The sequence below is a fragment of the Drosophila nasuta genome, chromosome 3, assembly GCF_023558535.2.
Source record: "Drosophila nasuta strain 15112-1781.00 chromosome 3, ASM2355853v1, whole genome shotgun sequence".
Lineage (NCBI taxonomy): Eukaryota > Metazoa > Arthropoda > Insecta > Diptera > Drosophilidae > Drosophila > Drosophila nasuta.
The window spans coordinates 16,236,825-16,262,795 of record NC_083457.1 but is presented as its reverse complement, the minus strand read 5'-3'; the positions used below and the strand labels follow the sequence as shown (position 1 = coordinate 16,262,795).

Below are 25,971 nucleotides of genomic sequence, written 5' to 3'. Positions count from 1 at the left end.
AGCACTAAATTACGATGAGTAGAAGTGGTAAAACATCGATAGCACTATCGATAAGTCGATAATTGTTAATATGATTAAACATCAATTGTTTTGGGCGAACTAAAGATTTAAGAATCACTTATTATTAAGCAAAGAACTCTTTTATAGCGGTTTAAATCTATCTTTATTAAAAAAATTAATTTCTTCCAGCTTTAGAGTTTGCCCCAAATCGTATATTTATACCAATGAGCAAGCTTTCAGAAAAATACCGCCTTCTGTAAAACATATAACAGCGAGCTGTTAATATTTGAAAAGGAAAACAAGTTTCTACTGTACAAGATAACCCCAAGAAATAGTCGTTATTTAAATTTTATTTATTCATTTATTTTCAATTTATGTGCCACGATAGGTTGTGTATCCATAAGGACTGAGCAGCAGAGGAATATGATAGTTTTGATTTTCATTACATTCTGCAATGATATCTATAGCTGGATATAAAGTTGTTTGATTTTTAGCAGCAAAATAGGCTCCCACATGGAAGGTTAACTTGTAAATTCCGTTGGGAAACTCTCCGTGGTCCAGCAATAGGCATCGTCCATCTGCATTAGTTTGACCAGGACGAATAGCTTTCCATTCTTGGATTTCGTCCAGGCGATAAACTGTCACTTTTATATTCGGGGCAGCTTTTCCCGTTGAGGTTTCCAGTACATGGGTTGAAAGTTTGCGTGTATTCATCGCGATTTGAAACTGACTAATGACGAATAGACAGTAAGATCAGTGGATTTTTAAGTATTAGCTATCTGTCATATCTTAACCAGAACTCATCTTTAATAACATTTTATATTATTCTAGTAAAAAGAAGATAAGATGTGAGACTCTTTTTCAGACTTGTACTATGTACCAAAAGCGTTGTAGCTTTCTGCTGTCATAAACACTCGACATTTTGAGGACTGATAAGACTTGAGAAAGTACAAGAAAAAAGTGCAGATAAAAGTGTACATAATGTAAAGATATGGATACCATCCACAGCATGCAACAAGTTGAGAGTGACACAGCTGGCATGAGATCACTGTTCCTAGGGTCACTTAAAGCGTACTGTTAGTTAACATGAAATGTAAACATGAAGTGTTTTCATTCCCACAGTTACAAAAACTAAACTTCGTATTTACATCAATTCCATAAAAGAATGAAATGGTAATTGGAAATTTTACTTGATCTTATCAAATAATGAAACTAAATTGCCAGTACAACTGTTATTTAGTTTCACCATAAATGTTTTAACGGACATTTAAGTAGCTTGCAGATTATCGATAACCAACAACAGATTCTGTAAATATGCAGTGCAAGCTAGCAACATTTTTCTGTTAAATCAGTGACAGCAGCATTGTGGACAGATTTTTTTGTTATTGTAAATTTTGTTATTGGAGCGGTCGGTTCGGTTGTTTTGTGTCGGACTCTTCGTATCGCGACTTTGAAAATGATTTTCAAAGAATAAAGTTTGTTCGCCAAGCCAAGATGTTGCACCTATAAAAGTAAATATCGGCTACAATGTTTATAATATTTGAATTTGAACAAAATGTGCATATTCGAAGAAAATAAATCGCGTACTTGAAGCTTGTGTTTGTTTGCATTTAAACAAGTAAACAATTTGTGCATGCCGGTAAAAGATAAATAAATAAAAATCGTATAATTATATATGAGTATATCGAGCATGAGTCAAGTCAAAGTGCTTATGAATTTTGTTCACGTTGTAATAGAACTTATATGTATGTAAATTGCCCACGTTTCTAGTGCAACCAGAAAGTAAGAAGCAACAGTTGTTTGTGTAAATAATAATCAGTGTTGAAAAAGAATGAAATGAGAGGCAATGCAAGTTACAAGCATATCCGCGTTTCGATAAAAGCTGGGCAAACAAAACGGGGGAATAGAACAGCTTACATATTAGCATTATTGTAAAGTACAAACGTTCCCAGTTTGTAATGTATGTAAACTTGAATGTTTGTTCGCATACATATGCAGCGAGCGAGTGCTTGTGTGTGTGTGTGTGTGTGTGTGTGTGTGTGTGTGTGTGTGTGTGTGTGCACCTTACTAACGCACACACATAAACACACAGAGACCGTCACAAGCGCAGGTCTCCAGTCTGAACTGGCTGAGCAGAAGCATCGAAGTTACCAACTTCAATCCCCAACAAATCTTAAACCAGTTTTTAAGATACATATTCTTGTTGGTGTCCGTCTCTCTATGTGTGCATGTTTTATTTCGCATTATTTTCGTTTGTGTTTGGAGGTTTTGCTCCCGCTGCTGTATCTCTGTGTATGTGTGTGTGTGTGTTTGTGTCCGTGTTTGTGTATCAGTATACTACTTGTAAATCTATATTTTGTTAGTTTGTATGTAGACGACGGATACCCTTTGGCTGTTTCTCTTTTCCTTAGTTTAAACTAATCGCGTGTTGATTTTTTTGTTGTTGTCGTGGCTGTGTTTCTTTCATTATAATCGAATGGATCTCTCAGCAAAGTACTGGACGTCTTGCCACAGCTTTGTTTAAACTATCTACTACGCCTACACAAAACATGAGATTAAGACAACAATAACCAGATCGACAACAATAACAACATTAACAACAGCAAAAACGACTCGAACCAATTTTTATGTTACTTCGTTTGCTGCTGCGTCTATTAAACTGGGATTAACATATTCGAATAGGTAAGTTGCACTGTCTTTAAACTATGTACTTTTATTTTTATTGAAAAACATTATTTTATTTATGTTCAATGTGGGTAGAAAGCAATTACGCCAATACATATATGACTTATTTATAGTTCATTTTTATTAAGGAAATTCACATTTCAATTTCTATAAAAATAACAATATTAATTTCCATTCAATAATACAAAAGAAAGCTATTAATATTAATTTATATTATTGTTAACTAACTCTAAAAATAAAATCATTTAAATGAGCTTTCTGAAATTATTTTACTTTTCTTTCTTTTCCCCAAATTTGTTATAATGGGAATTAATACTTGTGAAAAATGCGCTTTGAAATATAAAATTAAACTTAATTAACATAAAACATTAAAAATGAAGTTACATAATTAAATTCATAATTATTGTGGACTGTTTTTAAAAATAACAACATTTAAATGGATCTTCTGAAATTATTATTTTCTTTTTCCTTTTTTTTTTTTTTTTAATAATTTGTTACGTTTATAAGCCTAAAAGTCTGGCTCATTATGTGCAGCGATCGATTACCACACACACCACTGATATTTTGCAAACTTTTGTTTATTAATTAATGATAAAAACGTAATCAGAAAGTGCTAACGGTCTGTCATTTGAAATGTGTCTTTAATTGATTGATATGAATCAATCGATAAACAACAACTTTTCTGCCCCAAAGCTAAACTGAAAAAAAACTAAAAATCAAAGAAACAAGCAACATTTTAACTGTACATAAATTTGGAAATTTCTTTATGCTGTTTGCTCCATTGCCGCTATGAAAGCTCAGCGCATCTCCATTTGAAGATCATTTCCATGTGGAGATATTGGTTTTTGCATAACCGAAGACAAGGCAAAGCTATCGGTTCGCTTTAACTGATCATTAAAGCCCAATGGCAAATTAGAAACTAGCCAGCTCTTAAAGGGTTGTTGGCAAATAAAACAAAAACAAAAACGAAACTAATCGCCGAGCGCAGTTCGAACTGAGAAGAGTTTTTGCGAGCGAAGAAAAAAAAGCTTAAATGCCAGCCTAAAGAATGACACTCAGTGGAAACAGGAAATGAGTACACTTTTTCAAGTACCTCTTTCATCCGCTTGAACGTTGCAGCGAGCACTTTTTTGTGCCTCAATTCATATGGTTTTTTATATACTCTTCGCTAGTTTGTATAGGGCATTAATGGTGGGCTTGATGTTGTCATAATCTGCTCATGAATCAAGTGGCAAAGCATTATTCATTATACTTTCTTAAACTTCTAACTCGAGCACTTAAAATTGACTCAAAAAAAAATATACATACAAAAATTCATTTACTTTAGTATGATACATTTTTTTTAATGATTTGTAATATACTGAAAAACTTCACAAAACCAAAAAAAAATCATACAAATACTTTTATTTCAAAATATTATTATTTCATATATTTTTTTTGTGTATTTTTTTCATTAAAAAAATCTATTTAGAAATAAATGTTTATTTTTTGCTTTTTTCTTTTAAATAAAACTCACTACTATTTTGATATAATGCATTTATGTAATAATTTGAGCATAAAATCAATTTTAAATAAGAAGATATAACTTTTTTTTACAAAAATCAAATTCAATGTTTATTTTTCTCGTTTTGATTTTTCAATTAAAACCCAAATGTAAATGTATTAAATTTATGTCTTGTTTTTCTAATATAATCTAATCTAATCTATAATCGAATATAATATAATAAAAAATCAATTAAGCGTAATGGTTTTTTCTTTAAATTAAAATTTTTTTTCACAAAATCAATGATTATTTTGATCTATTTTAATTCTTTTTCTTTAATCAAAGCTCACTATTAATTTATCACTGTGGCTTGACGATAAATTTGTTCTACATATATTGAGTAACTGTTTTTTTAGTGGAAATCAATTCACAATATACTAGAATCATTCATATGAATAGTCTCATTAAAACTATATGCTGAAATTATTTGCTGTTGTATAAATTTAGCAATGGAATTTTCAGTGCATTAAAAAAACGTGTGTGTTTTGGGGTCTGACATGAACTGTTTCTATTTGTACAGATGTCCCGCATCGTGGGTCTGCGGTGACTCAGCTAATGTACACATATCCGTGAGATATGCATAGTACACTGAGTATTCAGTAGAATGCACTTAGGGCCTGCATGCTAACCAAGCAGACATCCCTCATGTGAGAGACACTTGATCAGGCCAAGTCCTCGGGCACTCCCAGTTCACAGTTCTCCATTCCCATTCTCATTTCCCATTCCCAGTTTGCCAGTTTGTCAGTTCTCATATTACATGTCGTCAACATGTTAACCTTGCAATAGAGTTGCGCTTAGTTCACATATTTGCAAAGGAAATTGCAGTGCAATATGTACTATATAGAATAGTTGAATATAGATTACAGTCTGCAGTAAAATCTTAAGCGAATGAAATCATTTCAGTAAGTGCTTTTAGTTTGGTGTACATAATTTGAAAAAATTCTTTTGCTCTGGTGTGGAAACTACAAACCTAAATATAAATATACCTATTTATGTGTTGAAGTGTCTGTCTAAGTACGTGTATGAGTATGAGTGTGAGTATAAGTATGAGTACTAGTTGTTGTTGTTGTTGTTGTTGCGGTGGCAGGTAGCGTGACTAAGGCATTCGCCATGCTGAAGTGAGTTTTCAAATTTGAAACAAATTTCAGTTTTCAGTTTGGTTTTTCTTTCAGAGATGTGTTGCGCTTTACTGCCAAATTACTGCTGCTAACAAGTCAACCAAGTCCAAAAACCAGACATTATATTATTTTATTATTATTTTTTGCTTTTGTTGTAGTTGTTGTATTGTGTTTTTTTTTCGCAAACAGTTCACTTGCTTTGGCTGCATTCGCAGTGTGGCGCAAAATTCAAACAGTGCAAATAATTGGAAAGGCATCCCAAGATGTTTATAAGTATGAGCTCGTTTGGAGCTCGACGAGATGCCAATGGCGGTGATGTGATGTGGGGTGGTAATGGATGGCGATGGATGGTGATGGAGTAAAGGCAAGCAAAGTCGAAGCAAAGTCTCGCACTAAATCCCAATTGTAACGCAACCGTTAATCGCATCAAAGATGCAGAGAGAAATAATAATAATAATGAAAATGTTTAGACCATACACTTATGAATACACGAGTGTATGAGCTTAGAATTGAATTAGAAAAGCTGAGCGATAACACACACACACACACATTCTCACATCATTCACAATTTGATCGAGTTGCATGCACACGCAATCGGAATCGGAATTGGAATCGGAATCAATTGCCACATTGACACACATACAAATTGTTAATACCAATTGCAGGTTCCTCCTCCTCCTTCTCCTCCTTCTTTTTTTGCAGACCCGACAATGACAACGATGACGATGAGCTATAAAAGACCTTCAATGGTTAAAGCAAAAAAAAATTAAACAGAAGACAGATGACGCGACGACAATGGCAATAAAAGCACTTGCACAGACCACTAGAGAGAGACAAGCCCTGAACGGGGATGGGTTGAGGGTTTCCAATTGTTCGTGCTATGCATATTAAATAACAAAGAAAGAGAGAGACAGAAAGTGAGAGAATAAAAGAAAAAGTAAGGAGAACGCACACAAGTTGTAATTCAATTTGCAATTGACAGCAAAAAGCAGGTTTCTTGTGGAGTATCCCGATCATTTTAGCATATCAAAAATTCACTTTGAGTGCGACTGCGTGCCGTATATAATTAATCAACTCTTCACTAATCACATAAACATCAGCCATACTTTATTATTATATAGATTTTGCAGTCAATTTGACCTAAATGTGAGGAGTTTGCCTGGCGGCTTCCACTTCGCCTTCGACTTTGGCTTTTGCTTCACTTGGCTGGCTTTTCGCCAAGTAACGTGGTTAATTGGGTCAAAATGCTTCAATGTTCCTCTATGAAGCATTAGCCCGATAATCTTTGCACCACTTCAGCGCAGACCAAGACCCCAGCCTCAGTCTCAGACTCAGTCTCAGCCTCAGTCGAGAGTTTAGATTAAAGAGTCAAAGCCAGGCCCATCAATGTCCGGCTCTTTGTTAGTTTGGCGGAGCTTTAGACACATTTTCATTGCGGATAATTTCACCTTTCATAGTTGGCAAGACGTTGGTAAAACGATTTGGCGCTAATGTTGGCCCATGTTTACCATGTTTTGTGCTCGTCTTTATGGCTTTCTTTTAACATTTTTGCTTTATTAGCGTTACTTCTTATTTGCTTCATTTTTAGTTTTTTTTTTTTGGGGAAACGCAATTAGATAAATTTCCTCATATCTCGCCCCCACTATCAAATCTGTTCTAGCACAGAGAACTATGTAATGCCGATAACACACCCAAAAAAGAAAAAACTTGTGGTTGGGGGGATCGGGATTGATTTCTGGGAGCGCGAGATTTAATTGCGATCGTTGATTAATCCGTGATCGCAATTAGTTGCTGTCGCATTTGACTATTGACGCTGATTGATTATTGACCTCACTACTGTTTTGCTGCTTAATCAAATGAATAGCATTTGCAAAATCGACTAGTATTCACATTCGCATTCGTATTCACTTTGGTATTCGTATTTGATTATCAGCATTTAATTCGCGATCGCATGTTCGCAAATTACTCAAGCGTTGCGCTATTTGTGCAATGCCTTTTTCCACTTTTATTTTATGTTCCCCAATGCTGGGACAGGTGCACTGTATACTATTTTTTTTTTGTTGTTTTTCAATACCTTACACCCTTTATAAGAACTTGGGATACTTAGATTTTTAGTATCTGTTCAGAATTTTTCAAATAATTTGATATTATTTCTATGTATTGAACGTTTTCTATCCATTGTGTCATAATTTGTTATAATTCGTAATATCAATATACCAAATATGCATTTCGGTATATTTTAATGTATTTTGGTATATTTAAATGAATATACCGTACTGTTTTGCCTTTATTTTAGCACAATTGACTGTAGTTTTCTTACTTATTTTATACAATATGCTTGTGTATATTTAAATTGTTAAGAAAATAGTTCATAGTTGGGTTTATTAAGAATTCAGAAATATACAGCTTTGCAAATAATTAAATTTTTTCTACTCTGTACTGAACTTATTTGGGAAAAATATTTTTCTGATTTGTTATTTTTTTCCTATCAGCTTTTTATAGAATAATTCAATACGCCGTATACTGATTTATAATTCGTTATATCCATATACCAAATATGTATTTCGGTATATTTTAGTGTATGCATTTGGTATATTTAAATGATGATACCGTAAAGTTTTACCATTATTTAGTGTATCTTACAATCGGTTGTAGTTTTATTACTTATTTTATATTCTTTAAGTATGTAAATAAATAAGAAAAGAGTTTATTAAGAATTCAGAAATATACAGTTTTGGAAATAATTCTATTTTTTAAATTCTATACTGATTTGTTATTCTTTTCCTACCAGCTTTTTATAGGGTAATTCAATATGTATAGACACCGCAGACTGATTTATAATTTCCATAATAAAAGCGTGATAAACATCTGTGAAACAATACCGGAAACAGGCTGCTCAATAGTTTTTCAGGGTGTATCACAGCTGTACAGTGTGACCTTGTCTATTGTTAGGGTTGTGCCCATAACTTGCCTTTTTGCACGATGTCGAAATTGTTGTAAAGTAAACAGTGAACAGTAAACGATCGCAATGACGTACACGTCCTTGGTCTGCGCAGAAATTCGCTGACGCATCAATAAAACGAGTGGCAATGTTGAAAGATTTGTGTCATAAAAGCAATGTAATTTTTGTTTTTGCTTTTTTTTAATATTTGCACATATCGTATTACAATGATGTTTGAGGCAGTTACTCGAAATATGAATGCTATTAATTCTTTAACGATTTCGCTAAATATTTTTACGACTTTGCTGCCTTGGAACATAAACATAAATTCTATTTAATATGCATATCTTTATATCATTGGGTGTGTGTATTTTCTGGTTTCTTCTTCGTTATTTCCCGCTTGTTTCACATCTAAAGAACTCCGACAACAAATGCCACGAACTAGCTATCTGTGGTCAACAATCAGAGGAAGAGAGTCTGTGCACATTATCAGACTTACTATAGCAATAAATGTTGTGTAAACACATAAAGGGCTTTCGAATGAGAGGAATATAAATTAACGTAGCATTTGAAGTAGTCAACAAGCTGCTCCAGAGGGGAGTGGGAATGGGAATGGATGCGAAAGAGAATAAATGAAATAAGTTGAGTTCAGTTGAGTTGAGTTGAAGCACAAAAAATGCGGAATCAGTACACTGATCTTTGGCATTGTAATTGCTGGAACCGCGACGCTGTTTTATCGAAGTCGAACAATTTCTATTTTTGCCGATCCCGGCGATCCCCACTGTAGAATCGACAGAGACTTCGACTTCGACCATGCGGAGGTTGTTGAAGCGAGTCTAAGAGTGAGAAAGAGAGTGCGAGAGTGAAAGAGAGGGAAAGCAATGAGGAAAGAAACATCATCAAGCGACTTCTCAGCTCTGCTTCGATACGATTGTATTTAGCTGTTCGGTCTTATTTTTACTTATGAAAATCAGAAGAGAAAGACACACACACTTACGCACACACACACACACACACACACACACACACACACACACACACACACACAGTTATAGATAGTCTCGTACAAGAAAATGTTAATTTTATGCCTCTGGCCTCACGTATGTGGAGATGTCTCGGCTGTGGCTGTCGTAAACGACTTTCGATTCAAAAGGCATCGGATCAACGATCCACTTGTAAAGTACAAGACTAACTGTTCCAATTTTCACAAATTTTTATTCGAAAATAATGCGTTGTAATGTTGTGTAAGCATTTCAATCAGGCTGAGTTTCTAAAATGTGTGCAGACAAGTATTTGTAGAACTAGGTGAAGATAAGGTTTTCACTTTCACATGTTAACATTACATGTCGCTTTCAGCACTGTAAATTAGCATAACATTAAAAGCGTTAACATGATCCTAATGCTGTTAATTAATATAAACAGTGTGTTGTTAAATTTGTTGGAGTTTTTCGTTCATTACTATTAATAACATATGTTCTTGTTTTTTAACGCTTCAAAACTAAAATTAATGTTGAAAAGAAAAAGAATTTGTAGAACTAGTTTTCTATTTCAAATGATAACATTACATATTAAATTGAATTAGTTAACATACGAAATTTTAACATTATACTGTGCAATGCTGTTAATTAACATGAACAATATGCTGTTTAATTTGTTGGAGTTTTTCGTTCTTTAATTGTATCTTGAGATGTTTAATATGTTCTTCCTTATGTTAAAATATAATAATAAAAGCATAAAGAAAGAATTTCACATGAAAACATTACATATTTAATTTAATTAGCATAACATACGAAATTTTAACATTTTTTGCCCACTGCTGTTAATGAACAGTTACTGTGAAGCTATTAGTTACTAACCTAGTAGTTACATGTACATTAATGTTAAATATATGTTGGTTCTCTTTAACTCTTTTTTTTCTTCTAAACAATTTTATATTTTAATTGTTTTAAAATGTAATATGTATGTAAAAGTAGTAAGTAAAATGTTTCTAATGAAAAATAAGAATAATTGTTAGTTCAATTTAATTATTATAATTGTAATTTTGGAATAACTTCAACAGTTTAATAGTATGCTTAGGTTTTCAGGTTTAGTTATTTTTATTTCTCAACTTTAGTAATCTTACCGCAACAAATATATTTAAATATTTGTCACGTCAAACAAAGGCATTATTTTAAGCAGTTCTAAAGTTAGTGAGATCAAGAGCATATAAAATGTGGTCAGCAACTGCGTTAAATTTAAAGTTGTCGCTGAGTTCTGAAGATGTGTATAATAATTTAAAACACCCAATTTGAATAAAACTCACGCTCGCGGATATGCCAGCTAACACCTAGTACTAGTTTAGTTTAGATTTTGAATTTTGTTTGGGATTGATTTATATTTAAAATGGCAACTTCAATGACACTTAACAGTTAGTCATCCGCATTTTACGATCTAACCATAAAATGTGATTCATTTTGGTTTTGGATTTTATATATGTAATTTGGATGCAACTTTGAAGCTTGAGTTGTTTGATGTCTACAATATATAATTATGTTTGAGATACACCTACAAGCATTTTTGTTGGTTGAAAATCATTTGCATATTACAACAAGTTTGGCATTAGCCAAGATTTACGCACGTATTAAATAACCGCAGCGTGTAAAGTAAGTTCAAATGCTTTGTGCAAGTTTTGTTTTATGGTACACAGAGTGTAAAGTTGCTGCTCACAAGAGATGTTGTTGGTTGCTAGTTGCTGCTTGTTGGTTGTCTAGTTTTACCCTCAAAGGGGCGACACATTAGTTGCCTCTTTCGTGGATTGTGTGTTGCTCGTTGTGGTCTCGTGGTTTTCAGTTTTCAGTTGTCTGTTGTCTGTTTTCAGTTTTCAGTTTTACTTTTCCAAATACATGACAGAGTATGTAAATACTTGGTTGTTGCTTCGATGGCTATGGCGATGGCGGTGCGGTACCTTGTAGTATTCCACTTGTGGGTTATGGCATTGAGGTTTCGGATTACAAGCCATCTGTGCGCTAACATTTATCCGCAGCTATCTTTTATCTATATAGATGTTATGTGACTAAGGATATATTGTTGAACTCTATATCCTGTTACAGTTTTGATTAATCGATTTGGGGCGGTTCTGTGTTTGAACAGCTGTTGAACTTCCCTCCCACAAAATTGTCATAGAGAAAACGAAATTTAGTTAATTTAATACACACACAAAGCTTAACGATAAATAACCGAAAAAAACAACAGTTGTGCCACATAAAATTAATAATAAACAAAAGAAGCCGATAAAACGCCAAAACACAAAATCAAATCAAACTTGTTTAGAACTCAAAACAAGCTGGGCTTTTGGTACGGCACTCAAATCACTCACAAATTATTCATGAATTCATTTAGACGCATTGTTCGAGCGCTTAAAACAAACTTTTACTTTTCATCAGCATTGTTGGGCCTTTGTTGCTGCTCTGCTCGGCTGTTTATCTACGAATACATTTTTTGTGAAGAAAGAAATCGTTTTGGTATTTGCAATTAATCTTCACCGGAGTCGAGCAACCAATTAGATAACTAACAGACCAACATCCCTCCTCCACCTCCTTCTCCGCCTCTTTGGACCTAGCGAAACCTCCAATAATTATGTGTGGGCAGCAGAGTGAAAGTTTTGTTCGACTCTCGTTCTATTCCATTGGGCCATTCAGTCAATGATCGCAATTTGCATATCTGAATAAAACTGAAAAACAAACAAAACAAACTCTTACTCTTGCCAGCTGCAGTTGCGTTGCATTTGAAATCGGGTCAGTTGTAAATGAATCCGGCTAAACGAAATGTGATTCAGCTTAAATAGTCGTTGGCCAAAGCTAAAGCTAATGCTAATGCTAAAGCTAAAGGATTAGGTCAGGGTGGTGGTGACCTTACACGAGCAGTTATTGACATTTCCTTCGAGCCATTCTTATGCAAATCAGCTAACAACACGCACGCTTTCAATAGACGCGGCTTACTATGCGTATGTGTGATGATATGGCCATATGGATGTGGATATGCAAATACGAATGCCAACAGTTGTTTGGCTAACCCCAAAAAGCAATGCCAAGTATTTGGCATTTGGCTATGGGCTTGGCTCCCTTTTTGGCACGTGCTTCAAGGCAGGACATGACTCCACGGAAGCGAGACTTCCTGCTTCTGCTTCAGCTTTAGCCTTACGTAATGCAATCGACTCCGTCCTTCACTCGAGGAATATTAAGTACCTGCTTCACTCAATCGAACAACGATTTCTTGTAATATAAACTCGGTGTGTTTGTTGCGATTTTTGATAAGCAATCAATTAACACTAATCATAAAGTTTCATTTGCGCATTTCATTTTGTTGAAGTCAAATTGAAACAAGAAATTTACAGTCGGATAAGCTTGGCTGTGAGATAAAAGCAAAATAGAGCGGTATTAGCATTTAAATATGCCAAATTAATATACCGCAAAATTACTGAATTATACCGCAATGTATATTTGGTATATTGATATAACAAGCGCTGTCTTTAGCTCTATGTCTTATAGTCGCTTATCCAAGTCATCATATGGATAGACGGACATGTCTGTTGACGCTGATCAAGAATATACATACATATATTATTTATGGAGCCGGAGATTCCTCCTGCTTGCTACTTACATTTCCTGTCGGCACAAAGTTAGAATTCCTCTCTATCGGGTATATTAAATAACAGATAGAATTATAACAACTGCCAAGCTTTGAATTTCTTGTTGCTTTAGCTGACTATCTGGTATATTTTAGTACTCCATAGTATATTTTGAATGTAGTACTATATCAATATATCAAGTTATATAGAAATATACCAATATACCAAATATATCCTTTGGTATATTTTAATAAACTGTGTTTTATTTTGAATGTAATACTATATCGACATATTTTCAGTATATTATGGTATATTTTGAATATAGCATTAAATCAATATACCAAATATAGTCGTCTGTATATTTTAAGAGAATGTCTTCTAGTATATTTTAGCACTCAATGTATGTAGTTCTATGTATATCAATATACCAAATATAGCCTTTGCTAAATTTTAGAATATATCGTATATTAATTTCGTTTATTTAAAGATAATGTCGCACTGATATGCTTTTATTCAAAATATGTTGTTTCTTTAAAGATTTTATGATTTCAATTAAAATGTGTATGTAATTATAGCTAATAATAATAATAATAATAATTAAAAATTTAATCGAATTCACTCAAAATGTATTCTTATAATTACTTGCATTGAAATTCGATTATCACATTAATTGCTTAATTAACATTATCTATGATCTTGCTACCATTTCAGAACAATGTAAGCGCACAACGGATGAGCAATTATTTGTCAGCATAAAAGGCTTTGAGGCTACTTCATTTCCTGGAGAAACAAACACAAATTAAAAATCAGGTAATTTATAAAATGCATACTATTGATAAATTATTTAAATATTGTTACTTACGGTAAAATACGTGTGGAATATTTATTTAAATATAATTATTATACGAATCTCGAGAGAGGCAACAAAATGTTAGCTGTCAATCTGATGCTGATATTTGTTTAACAAAAGCTGATCTATTTATTTGTTTGAATAGCGAATGAGGAAACAAAGAGCTCAAGCTGAGCTAAGCAAAGCAGACAAATAAAATTTCATATTATGCGCTTGTATATAAAAATCTTAATATGTGTATGCAAATATTATGTGAGCTGTTGGTGATTAGAGTAGAAAAGCGTATGCGTAATTCTGATATCATTCGAAATGGTTATTTTATGTTTGTTTTCCTTAAATGTTAAAAGGAAATGTGTGTGCATTAATTTATCTTACATACTTGATTGGCATTTTCCTTTGTTTGCTTATCAGTGCATTTACCCTAGAGAAATCGTCTCTGTTATCGAGCATGAGTAAGAATACGTTCGTATCTCTACTCTGTGGCAACACTGAGTACACACCCTCAATACAATTGCCTTATTTGGGTATTTGATGGGTCAAAACGGTGACAGAGTTCTTGGCTTCTTCGTTGACTAGGTCAGTATGTGTATGTCTTAACATTTTGCTACCCATGACGACGACTGCGCAGTGCAAAAACGCCACAAGGAATTTCAATGAGAGTGAGAGTGAGAGTGAGTTTGCCTTCGACCTTGGCAACACAATCAGTCAACAAATATTCGTGTATTCACACTCTCCATGTAATTAGTATTATTTTGCATTGAATTTAATTTATACCAGTCGAGTTTTGTGGTTTCCTTTGTTTCGTTTTTGTTTTTGATTCGGTTTTAGTGCGCTGGCAACATGTTGCTGGGCTGCATGTTGCTAACGTATCGCTGTCGCTATCGAACTGCGCTGATGCTGCAGCTGCTGTTTTTGCTCTCCCGCCGCCCACGCGAGAGCGCGGCTTTTGGTCGCACTCCTTGACCTTGGGCACACATAAAATGTTGCTACAGCTTTTTGCGCTTCGCTTGTGTCATCCCAACTGCCTGTGTATGTGTGTGTGTGTGAGAGTTTCGCAACATATGTGTATGTGAAGCTGTGAATATGTGGAGTCCGTTTTTCAGAGACGAGAAAAACGCATTTTAGTCGCTTAGTCGCGCATTTCGTTGGCAGCCACAAGTTGTAGCCTCGCGGGCGTTTCGTCGGTCTGTCGGTCTGTCTGTCCGTCGGTTTGTTGTTTTGTGAGTGAGTGACAAAAAGTACAAAGCAGAAAATTAAAATCATAAGTATTTCATGTATATGACTTGAATATACATGTACATATGTACATATATTTATGTATGCATTTGGTAGGATATTAATGAAATGGCGCACACGCGACAGCGATCCCCCACAAAGTTGAATGCCGTCTGGGAACAGTCGACCGATGCGGGGTAGGTTCCATTTATCATATACCACATATATTGTATGTTATATAGCATAAACCATATGAACTTGGGTCCCAACTGCGGTCCAAGTGACGCAGTCATTCGAAAATAAACAACAACCGAATCATCATCAGCAGCAGCATCGGCATCAGAGCATCGACATCGGCATCTGTCTCAGCACCAGTTTAGGGGCCGAGAATCTCTGAATCAGCAAAAGCAGCAGCAGAAGCAGCGGCAGCAGAAGCGAGAGCAGAGCAGCGTCTGTCGCTTCGTCATCGCTGCGGCGACACTTTATCAGCATTTTGCCCTTTTTCGCCAACCTTTTCAATTTGTTGTTTGTTTATTGATTTTTGCCATTGTTTCATCAAAATGTGTTTATTAATACGCAGCAGCGCAAATTCCCTCAAGAGACACACAGCACAGCACAGCACAGGGAATTCCAATAAATTAAACAATGTTCCTAGTCAGCTACTTATTATACTGTGTACCACAATCTTTCGCTTACAATGCGGGCCATGCCAATAAATTCACTCTCAATGCATGTTCATAATTTCACTGGGTGATGTGACTAAGCAATTCGTTTATATAATAAGTGAGCATTGTTTGCTTTAATTAGAATTGAAATCAAAAGTTGAATATATAATATTGTTTGCTTAAATTAAAATTTGAAATTTGAATTCGCTGGGGCAATGAAAGTGATCTCATTTCCGAGTTTGTTATTTTTGCATTTTAAGCATTTGTTAACAATTAAAATTCCGCACTAATTGTTTCCTCTTTGCATAAATGCACAACAATTGTGATATACTCGCTATAGAAGACATCTTTTCACATTTTCTAGTATTTTCAGCTATATTCTTAGTTGAGTAAGTAAAGCGCCATCTATCTAAGAAGTACAGAAGGGTGTCTTAGAAATGCAACACGATATTAGCGCCATCTATGTGCAAGTAGCCAAGTCACTTTAAATAACGATGTGGAACATTTAATTTTGTGCCCTTTAATTGTAATTAACTCAAATTCATTTTAATTATATTCTTTCATCTGTTATAGAAATGCAAGTGCTGCATTTTTCGCGCAATTAGTAAGCACAATATTGTTGTAGTGCTTATTGCAGGCTGGTTTAATGCGCTAGTGCAAATTGCTGCCCTTATTTTCAGCACTTTATATTTGATATTTGCAATGAGGCGAAAAATGTGACCGAGAAACAGGCGTCGAAGTTGTAAGTCATTAAAATTAATGGCCACAAAAAGTGAATACGAATGAAAAGTATAAAACCGAAACTGAAAAATAAAAGTCAACAGTTTACATAGGCCACTGGCAGTCTGGCACTAAGTAACTAAGGCCTCTGAGGTCTCTGGGCCTCTGAATTATTGTGCAAAACGTGCAATGAGCATGCACTTTTCATTCAATTCAACCCAAGTGAGCTCAGCTCAGCTGGCTTTTCTATCTGCTTTCCGGTCAGGGGCACTTTCCTTTTCAATTCAAACTGTTTTCTGCGCATTATGCCATTTTGCAATGACGTTAGTTTTGCTCTTTGGCTCTTTTGCAGCAACAGCAACAGCAACAGCTGTGTTGTCATTGAGATTAACTTTTTTGTTGTTGTTATTGTCATTGTTACTTATTTCTAGCAACAAGTGTTTGTTGCTCTGCCTTGAGAACATTTTGTTTTTTTCTTCTGTTAAGTGCATTATTTTTTTTTGTTTCTCTCGTTTTTGTTTACTGCCAAGGCGACAAAGTGTAAGGCAAGATGGGAAGTCAAGTCACACAGCAATATTTTTTTGGGGGGAGGGAGGTAAGCTTCCTTCAGGCCCAGAGTCCATTGTCTTAGGGTCTAATGTCTGAGTTGAATTGCGGCTTGCGGCTTATTGTTGTCTACATTGTTTGCCCCGGCACATCATAATTATGTTGGCAAATTTGAGTAATGAGCAGGTGCAATTACCGTGTGTAAGCAACAGCAACAGATATAGATACTTACTCTACTCTAAGTAATGCTCGTAGCCAAACATTGACGTCGGATATGCAAATCTTTTTTGCGATACAAAAGCACAAACCTCGCTAGTTTGTTGTATACGAGTATCTATATAATTAAAGTTTTGTTGTTGCTCATTTGCGTTGCGTTTCACGGGGTCTTAACTTTTCAATGTTTGTCTGTTTGCAACTAAAACATATCTACAAACACACACACACACACACACACATAATTGGATACCCTCTTGCAACTGTTAAATGCAAATGAAAGCCAAAGTTAATTTGTAAGATTTTCACGTTGCGATATGTGTGACTACATGAGAGTGCAACACGGTGGCCGCATGCTTCATGCGTAGCTTTTTGCGGTTAGTTATGAGGCTCGTAACTCGCAATGATCATTACGTTGCTAATGGTGTTGGTAATGGAGCAAACCCATAAATAGTTGCTGTTTTCTACTTAGCGCTGCAAAGTATGCAATGCTTTCTGCATTTCTGTCCATTTGCTGCGCACTTTAAGCAGAGCAGCAGCAATTAGCAGCTTTAGCAAGTGCTTGCTGGTTGTCTCTTTCTTACACACCGCATCTAATTGCGCGCATCAAAATGTAGCATACTTTGAGGCTGTTTGCTAAATTAACAACGTCTTGTACGAGAAACAACCTAACAACTTAATGAATGTAAAAATTAAATATATATCAATAGTTTATATGTAATTTATAATAATATAATGTCTATATTATTTTTCTTTATTTTACAGCATGTCTTCCGGACTGATGTCGTGTGTGCGTGAAAACTCGCCCCCACTCGAGCTGGATCTCTGTGGACCATCGGGTCCCTTATCATTGCCCGAGGGCAATAGTCGATCCCATGGCTATCACGGACCAACAACATCCACACCAATTGCCAGTCCGGTGGCCGCAGAAGATGCTAACAGTTCATCGAATATGGGTGAGTCTCAGTTTTATGTGTATTCGCTACGATTATGTGCAAGTTCAAAGGTACTTATGTAAGCATTGTATGTACATAGATTCAAGATGCAAAAACACACAAAACATGTGTGCAAAAAAGAGTCCACGACTTTCCCGTACGACAAACAAACAATTGCCACAATGCGCAGCAATTGTTTATACACTATATAATAGAAGGGTAGCTGCTGGATGAGATCCATTTGGTGCTTCCTCACCCATGATTATTGCTTCTCCCACAAGAGAGAGCATTAGTTTAGCTAGTTAACTTAGCAAGTTTGTTTGTGCATAATTAGTTGGGATTGTGAATTTCGTTTTGCTGCAACCGCATTCGTCAGTCAGTCCCTCTGTCTGTCTATCTGTCTGTCACATAAATCTGCAGACAAAGCTCACACTGCGTACATCATCCATATGTATTCAACTATACTATGTTACATACATATGTATGACCTTTTAATTACATTTGTTTTGCTGTTGAGAAATTAAATTAAATTTCTCTACTCAACTGCGTGTATAGAAAATTAAGAAATGATTTCTTAAAAACTCTTTTTACGCCATACAATTGATAAATGAGCGTATAAATTTGATCTTCTTAGCTTCGAATCGTGAAATTGAACATCATCAGCTTGGGTATTATCAATTACAGAAGCCACAGTTAAATAGAACTTATCACGAAAAGTGCTCGTAATATTTGTTCAGTAATGGAAATTTCAAATGTGGTTTTAGTGCTGTTTGAATAATGTTTATGTAATTACTGACGGGACAACAACTTTCTATGCTGATGAGATTTAATGCGATATTCTGAGTATTAGCAATTCTATGGGTATTTCAAAACTGGGCCCTTTGTTGTTGCCAGCGCACTGAGACAACAACAAAACAATAACATAACAAAGCGAACTCTCACATAATCACATGCATGTCTGTATGTATGTATGGAAGGGAATAGTCGCTGTTAAGCCTAAACAGTGCACTGTTAACCACGCACGCTGTTAAGTGTAACTATGTAATGCAACTTGTTAGTTGTGTAGTGCGAGTGCGAAGCAAAAGCAAAAGCAGAAGTAAGAGCAAGAGCTAATCAGTTAGTCGCTAATAAGCCAAACATTTGCCGATCCGATCCGAGGGTCGTTCGGCTTTTTGTTCGCTTCGGTTTCAATACGATTCGATTTCAATTCACTGTCTGTGTATTTTTGTTTTTTTGTTGTTGTTTTGTTGTCTGCTAGTATTTCGATTTCAACTTCGTCGCTGCCTTCGTATTCGCGCATTCGTTTTTACCTATTCATTAATTCATTCTGTGCTCTCTGCTCCACCTGTGCAGGTGAACTGTTCGTAGTACCTGGCGCGTGTCGTACTAATTGCCGTAGTCACTCGTAGTCGAAGTCGAAGTCGTAGTCGTCATAACTACAATAACTCTTGAGTTCGTTTCGAATGAAACATCAAACCATAAAACGTTAAAGCACATGAAATTGTAATCGGTTCATACAATTACTAAATCGATATTTGTAATATAGTTTCGTCATTTCGGCTAACACAAAATACTACAGTGAGTCAAATTCAAGCACGAGAGTGCTGCGAGTATTATCAACCGAAAAAAAATATCCAGAAAATTGTTAGCCATTAAGTGAAGTGCATAATTGTGTTGTTATTGATTTCTGCGATAGCATCATCACAAGTGAAACTCTATGTATATACATATGTATGTATTTGTTCGACTTCTAACTGGGGTCGCATGTTTACAACACTCAGTGTAAACAATCGAGAACATCTGCATCTATTTTCGGTGAATTTTATTTGAACAGGTAATATTTTTTTATTTATTTATTCAACTACAAAATACTCAGCATATTTTCGCGCGGCATTCCGCCCATAAAACATCGATAGAAAGCCATAAACAAATTGTGCTAAAATGCGATTACTTTTTCAAAATCGAAATTCAGACTATTTTTGAATTCGAAGAATGTTTGCTCTGTGTATATTTTCATTAGAATTTCGACAGAGTGTTTTATGTTAAGCTGAAGGGCCTATTGAGAACAATGTAGGTTCAGTACAAGCGCCAACTAAGCACTTATCTGGGTCAGATATTATCAAACAATTAAGCTGTTCAATGAACACCGAATTTAATGGTTCAATGAGAACACAATGCGGCTCTTATATAAAGCGAGAGAGACAGAGAGAGAGAGAGAGAGGAGTGCGAACAGAAGCCGACAAACAGTTGTCCGCAGAATGTCAAAGGTTTATCAATCGATTGCTGCTTAACACTTGACAAAGTAATCCGAAGTGCTTTGCAAAGAATTAGAGATGGAAACACCAAGAGATAAGAAATTATAGACAAGGGAAATAAATATTTAGTTCTTAAATTGCAAGTGTGACAATTATTTTTAAAAATGTTAAATTTTTCATTTGAATTAAAGGGTTCTTAAAATTAAATAATTAAAGTTTTCGCTTTACATCTTTTTTAAGTTTGCTTACATAAATATATTATATATCTTATAAAATTAAAGATAGCGTTCGAAATTGAATTGCAAATTTTTGTAAATTTGAGTTACATTTCTAAATGATAACTTTGAATTAAAATATTATTAAAAATAAATAGCTGAAGCCCTAAATTCTTATAGTAAATTTGTAAAGTTTCTTAACATAGCTAATCAAGTTAAAGATGGCACTCGTAATATAATTATATTTAGCTATTTAATTGTAAATTTGTGGGTTATTGTATCTTATAAATTTGAAGTAAAATATAATTAAAAATAAATAAAAAATATATAATTAAAGCCTTTAACTCCGTTATTAAATTTGGAAACTTATTATTATTGTAGCTTATCATGTTACAGATAGCATTCGTAACAAGGCAAATAAATTGTAAATTGTATTGTAAAGTAAAATCGAATTACATATATATATAATTAAAACTTTAAATTCAGTTATTAAATTGGTAAACTTATGAAAGTAAGCTAACATAAATACTACTAGTTATTATAGCTTATCAAGTCTAAGATAGCGTTCATAATGAAAAAGTATATTCGGAAAAGTTGAACAATTATGATAATGTTGTTTTTGGAATACTATTTCTGTTCATTCACTACACTTGATAAAACTTTTCCTATTTCTTTCTTTTATTGTGAAAGAATTCTTAACTCATGTTGACTCGTGCCTGATCGTGTCACGACACGAAGTCTAAGAATCGGAGTAAATGTGACTCGTTGAGTTTGTTATATCATTGCCCGGAAATGGGAGGCAAACAGCAAACAGAGAGGGAGAGAGAAAGAGAGGGAGAGAAAGAAGATGAATACACAGACAAAGACGAAGTCCAATTGAAGTTGATAGACAGCGGTCAGACTTAGAAAGCTCTAATTGAAGTGTCAGCAGCAGTAACATCTACAAAAACAACATTGGGGATAATTTGTAATCAGTTTCGTGCGTCTCGCAACATTTTGTTTGAGTGCTGAAAGGCTTTGAGTTGCTATTAGTTTGGCTCGTAGCTGATAAGCTTCATGTCATCGCCACATTTGTTGCTTGATTGAAGCCAACTTCCAGCAGAGATTATTGCCAATGGCAGCGTGCTATTGTAGTAGTCTCTTATCTTGCGAGTGATAGACGCAACTAGCCCGCTAGCCGACTTCATTGCGAGATCGAATTGATTGAATTATAAAACGAATTTAACCTGTTGAGTCGCCTTATAAATATAGAATGTTTGTGTAACAATTGGCAATAGAATTTGCGCTCGCAAAGCAAACTGATTAGAGAACTTTTCGGAGAGCCAAGCAAAGCGGCTTGAAGGCCACAAGTATCAGAGTGCTCGATGGCATTTTGCATTGCAAGTATTACCGTGTTGTTGTGTTGCATGTTGCACGTTGCAGCCGGTTCGACGGGCGGCAGCCAACGCAGTGCGAATTGCGCAATGTTTGTGTTGTTTTGTTTAGTGTTGTTTTGTGTTATGTTCTCTATTTATATTCTACGTAAGTGAATAAAGCACTTGTAAAGCGGATAAGCTGCCCACACGCCAATGCCAACTGGGAATGGATGATGACGCGACCACGAGAGGCAGAGACGCGAAGAGGGCGTGGCAGGCAAGGGGGGCAAGGCGCAATACGACGGCTCACTTGACCTTCCTTCCAGCCAGTCAAGCCAAGCCAAGCCAAGTTGGCCGCAGCTGAAGCCGAAGCCGAAGCAAAAGCCAAAGCCTCAAAGCATGGTTAACTGAACAAAAGGTTGAAAACACAAAATATATGTACAATATATATATATAGAAAACTTGCCAAAGCAACTAATACAATAACACGTATACGCAGCGTACATGTGTCAAGTATCCGCTCACACACAGTTGCTGCTTAAACAAAAACAAAAACAAAAACAAGAGTCTCCAATTACTGCAACTTGCCGCTGGCTTAAATACTTTGCCAGTCAATTTGGGATTTTGTCATGTCGCTGAGCTATTGCCAGTTGCCAATTTGCATTTGTGCGCGCAACATTTTCAATTGATTAATTAATAAATGCGCCTACTTTATGGCAAAGGCCGCCAAATCGCAGACAACTCGTCGCATTCGACAGTTTCGCTTCACCATTAACATTTATAATTTACCATTTGCAGGTTACCAGTTTTCACGCCTTTTCGCAATCGTATTCGCATCCATATTTCATTTAGAATTTGTGTCAACGCCACATGCCCTACTAACAACAATGGTAACAAGCGGCATACATTCATTTGTGCAACAAACACACACAATGCTACAGTGAATGCTGCCAAAGGCAAACAACTATTCAATGACATTTTTTGGGTATCAACATTTATTGAATAGAGTTGGTTTTAAAAAGGGGATAGATTGAATACACTTTAACCCCAGTGAGATAAAGCTATGCTGTTTTTTGTAAAATATTACACTACTTTTATGCCGATGCTTTAATAATATACTGAATTATTTTAGTATAACAATAGTAGAGTCTTTGAAAAGAAGATAACTAGTCAATGACATTTTTTGTAGTTGCTCAAAATTACTGAAAAGAGTTTTTTTTTATATATTGAAGACGCTTTAACTAAAGTGAGACACAGCTTGCTTTGTGTGAATATTATATCACTTTAATACTGATACTTTAATAATATACTATTTTACTATAACAATAGTAGAGCAAAGCAAACAACTTGTCAATGACATTTTTTTAGTTACCAAAATTTAATAAAAGGAGTTTGTTTTACATTGAAGACGCTGTAATCAAATTGTGATAAAGCTATGCTTTATTTTCTTTATAAAATATAATATATGTTTGCATATTATACCACTTTAATACAGAGACTTTAATAATATGCTGTTTTACTTTAGTATAACAATAATGGAGTCTTTCAAATGGAAAACAAATACACAATCGATTTGTTAAGGCATTGTTTACATGATCAACAATAAAAATGAGATATAGATTGAAATCAAACAAAAATATGCTTTGTTTTCTGAATAAAATATATTTGTTAAATATTATACTGCTTCCATACTGCTTATGGAAATCAAAATATACTTTGGAACATTTTGAAGATCATCTTATTGACTGGTACACAAATGCCTTAAGAAATTAGACCTTGATTATTTGTTATAAAGCTTGTCCATTAAAAATATTATTTTTTCCTTAAAGTCGATTCGAAATTTAAGTGTAGACAATAATACAAACTTTGAGAATATTATTGTTAAAAGTAAACATGAATTATAAATAAAAATGAAAAATTTAAAATGTTTCAGGCATAAAGGCTTACCATGGATTCAATTCATTAATTTTTTACAAAACGTTCCACGAGTATAGTTTTTACTGTACCCCAATAAATTGGCACAACAGTTTCGATTGCATCACAGTGTATGATGGCCTCATGCTGCCAAATAAGCTGTGGGGAGAGACTTACAATGTTTTGATAAATTACTAAAATCACATACAAGACAATGAGTAAATAAAAAAAGAAATGTTAAATGACTGTGCCAAAAGCTAAAGAGAGAATTAAAATAATATGGGCAAAAATATTGAGACACGACATCATCGTAAGCACGATGATGATATATAGAGTATTTAGAAGGAAATGTTTGTCATTTCAAAACTGATTCATCATGATTCATTTCGTTGCGGATTTGTTTACATAATAACGATGTGAATAAAATGTGTTTTAAAAAAAAAACGTTACGAATTTAAAAAATTTTAGGTTGTATCTTATCTAAGAACAGCTATAGAAAGTGTTATATAGTTGATTTGTTAGCCTCGATAACAAGTTTAGCCTTGCGAATTGATTCTTAAATTCGAATTTAATCTGTGTGAGCTTTGACAACTGATATCTACATTTGTACTACATGAATGCTGCCCAGTGAACGCAGTGTTCGCGTGCCTGAGCTGATATGCATATGGATACGACTGCGACTACGACAGCGACTACGGCAATGGACTGGCCCCAAAACGTGACTGGCATACTGTCGATATTTGTTATAGACGCCACGGCAACTAACGGTAGCACAGGCCCATTGATTAGAAGCGTTTAAGGGGCGGCCAAATCGCATTTCGAATGTTTCAAATTGACGGCTCTTTCATTTCCGCTGACAGTCAGCTAACGCGAGCAACGAGTAGGTGGGAGAAAGTCGTAAATGTGTTAGCATTGCCCTAGAATACCCATTAAACATTCAGCATTCAGCTGCTGTGGGGAAGTGTTAATGGCAGCGACGAAAGAATCAGCACAGTAGCATTAACAGTGGCAGTAACAGTTGCAACAACAGTAGCAATAGCGATCGATGTGCAGTAGTTACTGAAGTATCAGTGACAGTAACAAGAGAGCTAAGATTAGCAGTAGGACGAGCAATAATAGCGCCAGCAGTAGCAATTACATTAACAGCATCAGTAGAAGTATCTGTAACAGCGGCAGTAGCAGTAACAGTAACAATAGCAGTAACAGCGGCAGTAACAGCGGTAGTAACAGCAACAGTGACAGAAACATTACTAGTAACAGGTTCGGTAGCATTAACAGCTGCAGAAGCACTAACAGTGTGAGCAGCAGTAACAGCAGCATTAACAGAACAAGCGGCTGTAAAAGTAGCACTAGCATTCGTAATAATAATAAAACGTTATTCTGAAAATAATACTTAAATAGAATTACCCGAAATAAAATAAAATACAATTAAAAAAATAAATAAATTACTTTATTTTAAATAAATATTAAAATTAAGCAAAGAAGAGTACGAGTATATAATGACATATATATTTTTTTAAAGAAAATCATACCAATAAGAATAGTTGTGTTGAGCACATGTAGTTTAAAACTATTTTTCTTCGGAGTTAATCTCTTTAAAAGTCTAAATTGGTCAGCAGTCTTTATTCTTTTTACTTCACTCTGCTTGTACACTACATTAAAAAAAATTCAATGTAAATTTAAAAACATATTAAGCCATTGACAGCAACTCATTGTATTGAAGTAAAAGCAAATTTAACAGTAAAGGTTTACAGTCAGTCTTATTGTTGATGTACTCACCTTTAACTTTATCTAGTCGCCAGTATTCATCTGGGACCATGAATGACACAAGCTCAAATGCGAATAGAAATTGAGTCACGTTGGAGGCAATGACATCATGGATTCCTCTCTGATTCGATGACTGAAGCTCAATGGGAATATGTAACTCGAAATACATCATTCGTTACACACTCGAAGTAGGCATTTAATTTAGAATATGGATATGAAACGTAAAGTACATCGCTCATGTTTAGTTAATTTACGAATATTGCAAACGCGAAATGTCGTGTGTCGCGTTTGCTTTGCGATAAATGCGACTCTAATCGTTAATTGACCAATGTAAACACGGTGCAAAGACGTTAAAAGCGTTTGCTTTTTTTTTTGTTTTGCTGTTTATCAGCAATACAAATAAACGTTATGAGAGCCCTAAAGTAGAA

General features: G+C 34.8%; 2 protein-coding genes across 3 annotated transcripts in view; one reads left to right on the top strand and one right to left on the bottom strand.

Annotated features, from left to right (window-relative positions):
• Positions 1–329: 329 nt before the first annotated feature.
• LOC132791748 (5-hydroxyisourate hydrolase) lies at positions 330–752 on the bottom strand. The gene has a single exon (XM_060800798.1). It carries the CDS (start codon positions 712–714, stop codon positions 373–375), a length of 342 nt encoding a protein of 113 aa, XP_060656781.1. The 5' UTR covers positions 715–752; the 3' UTR covers positions 330–372.
• Positions 753–1,414: 662 nt separating this feature from the next.
• LOC132788819 (serine-rich adhesin for platelets) overlaps positions 1,415–25,971 on the top strand; it is a 38,421-nt gene continuing 13,864 nt past the window's right edge. The window contains exons 1-4 of one of the 2 annotated variants that reach the window (XM_060796439.1): positions 1,415–1,511; positions 2,490–2,682; positions 13,605–13,703; positions 17,868–18,058. In XM_060796439.1, the coding sequence (XP_060652422.1) occupies positions 17,869–18,058 (190 nt within the window). In that variant the 5' untranslated portion in view covers positions 1,415–1,511; positions 2,490–2,682; positions 13,605–13,703; position 17,868. Of the gene's footprint in view, positions 1,640–2,489; positions 2,683–13,604; positions 13,704–17,867; positions 18,059–25,971 lie in introns of both variants that reach the window. The other variant, XM_060796438.1, reaches the window with a different exon arrangement.

What these genes read in the sequence shown, in the direction of transcription:
- LOC132791748 (XM_060800798.1), bottom strand. Translation starts at nt 714, where the DNA reads ATGAATACACGCAAACTTTCAACCCATGTACTGGAAACCTCAACGGGA.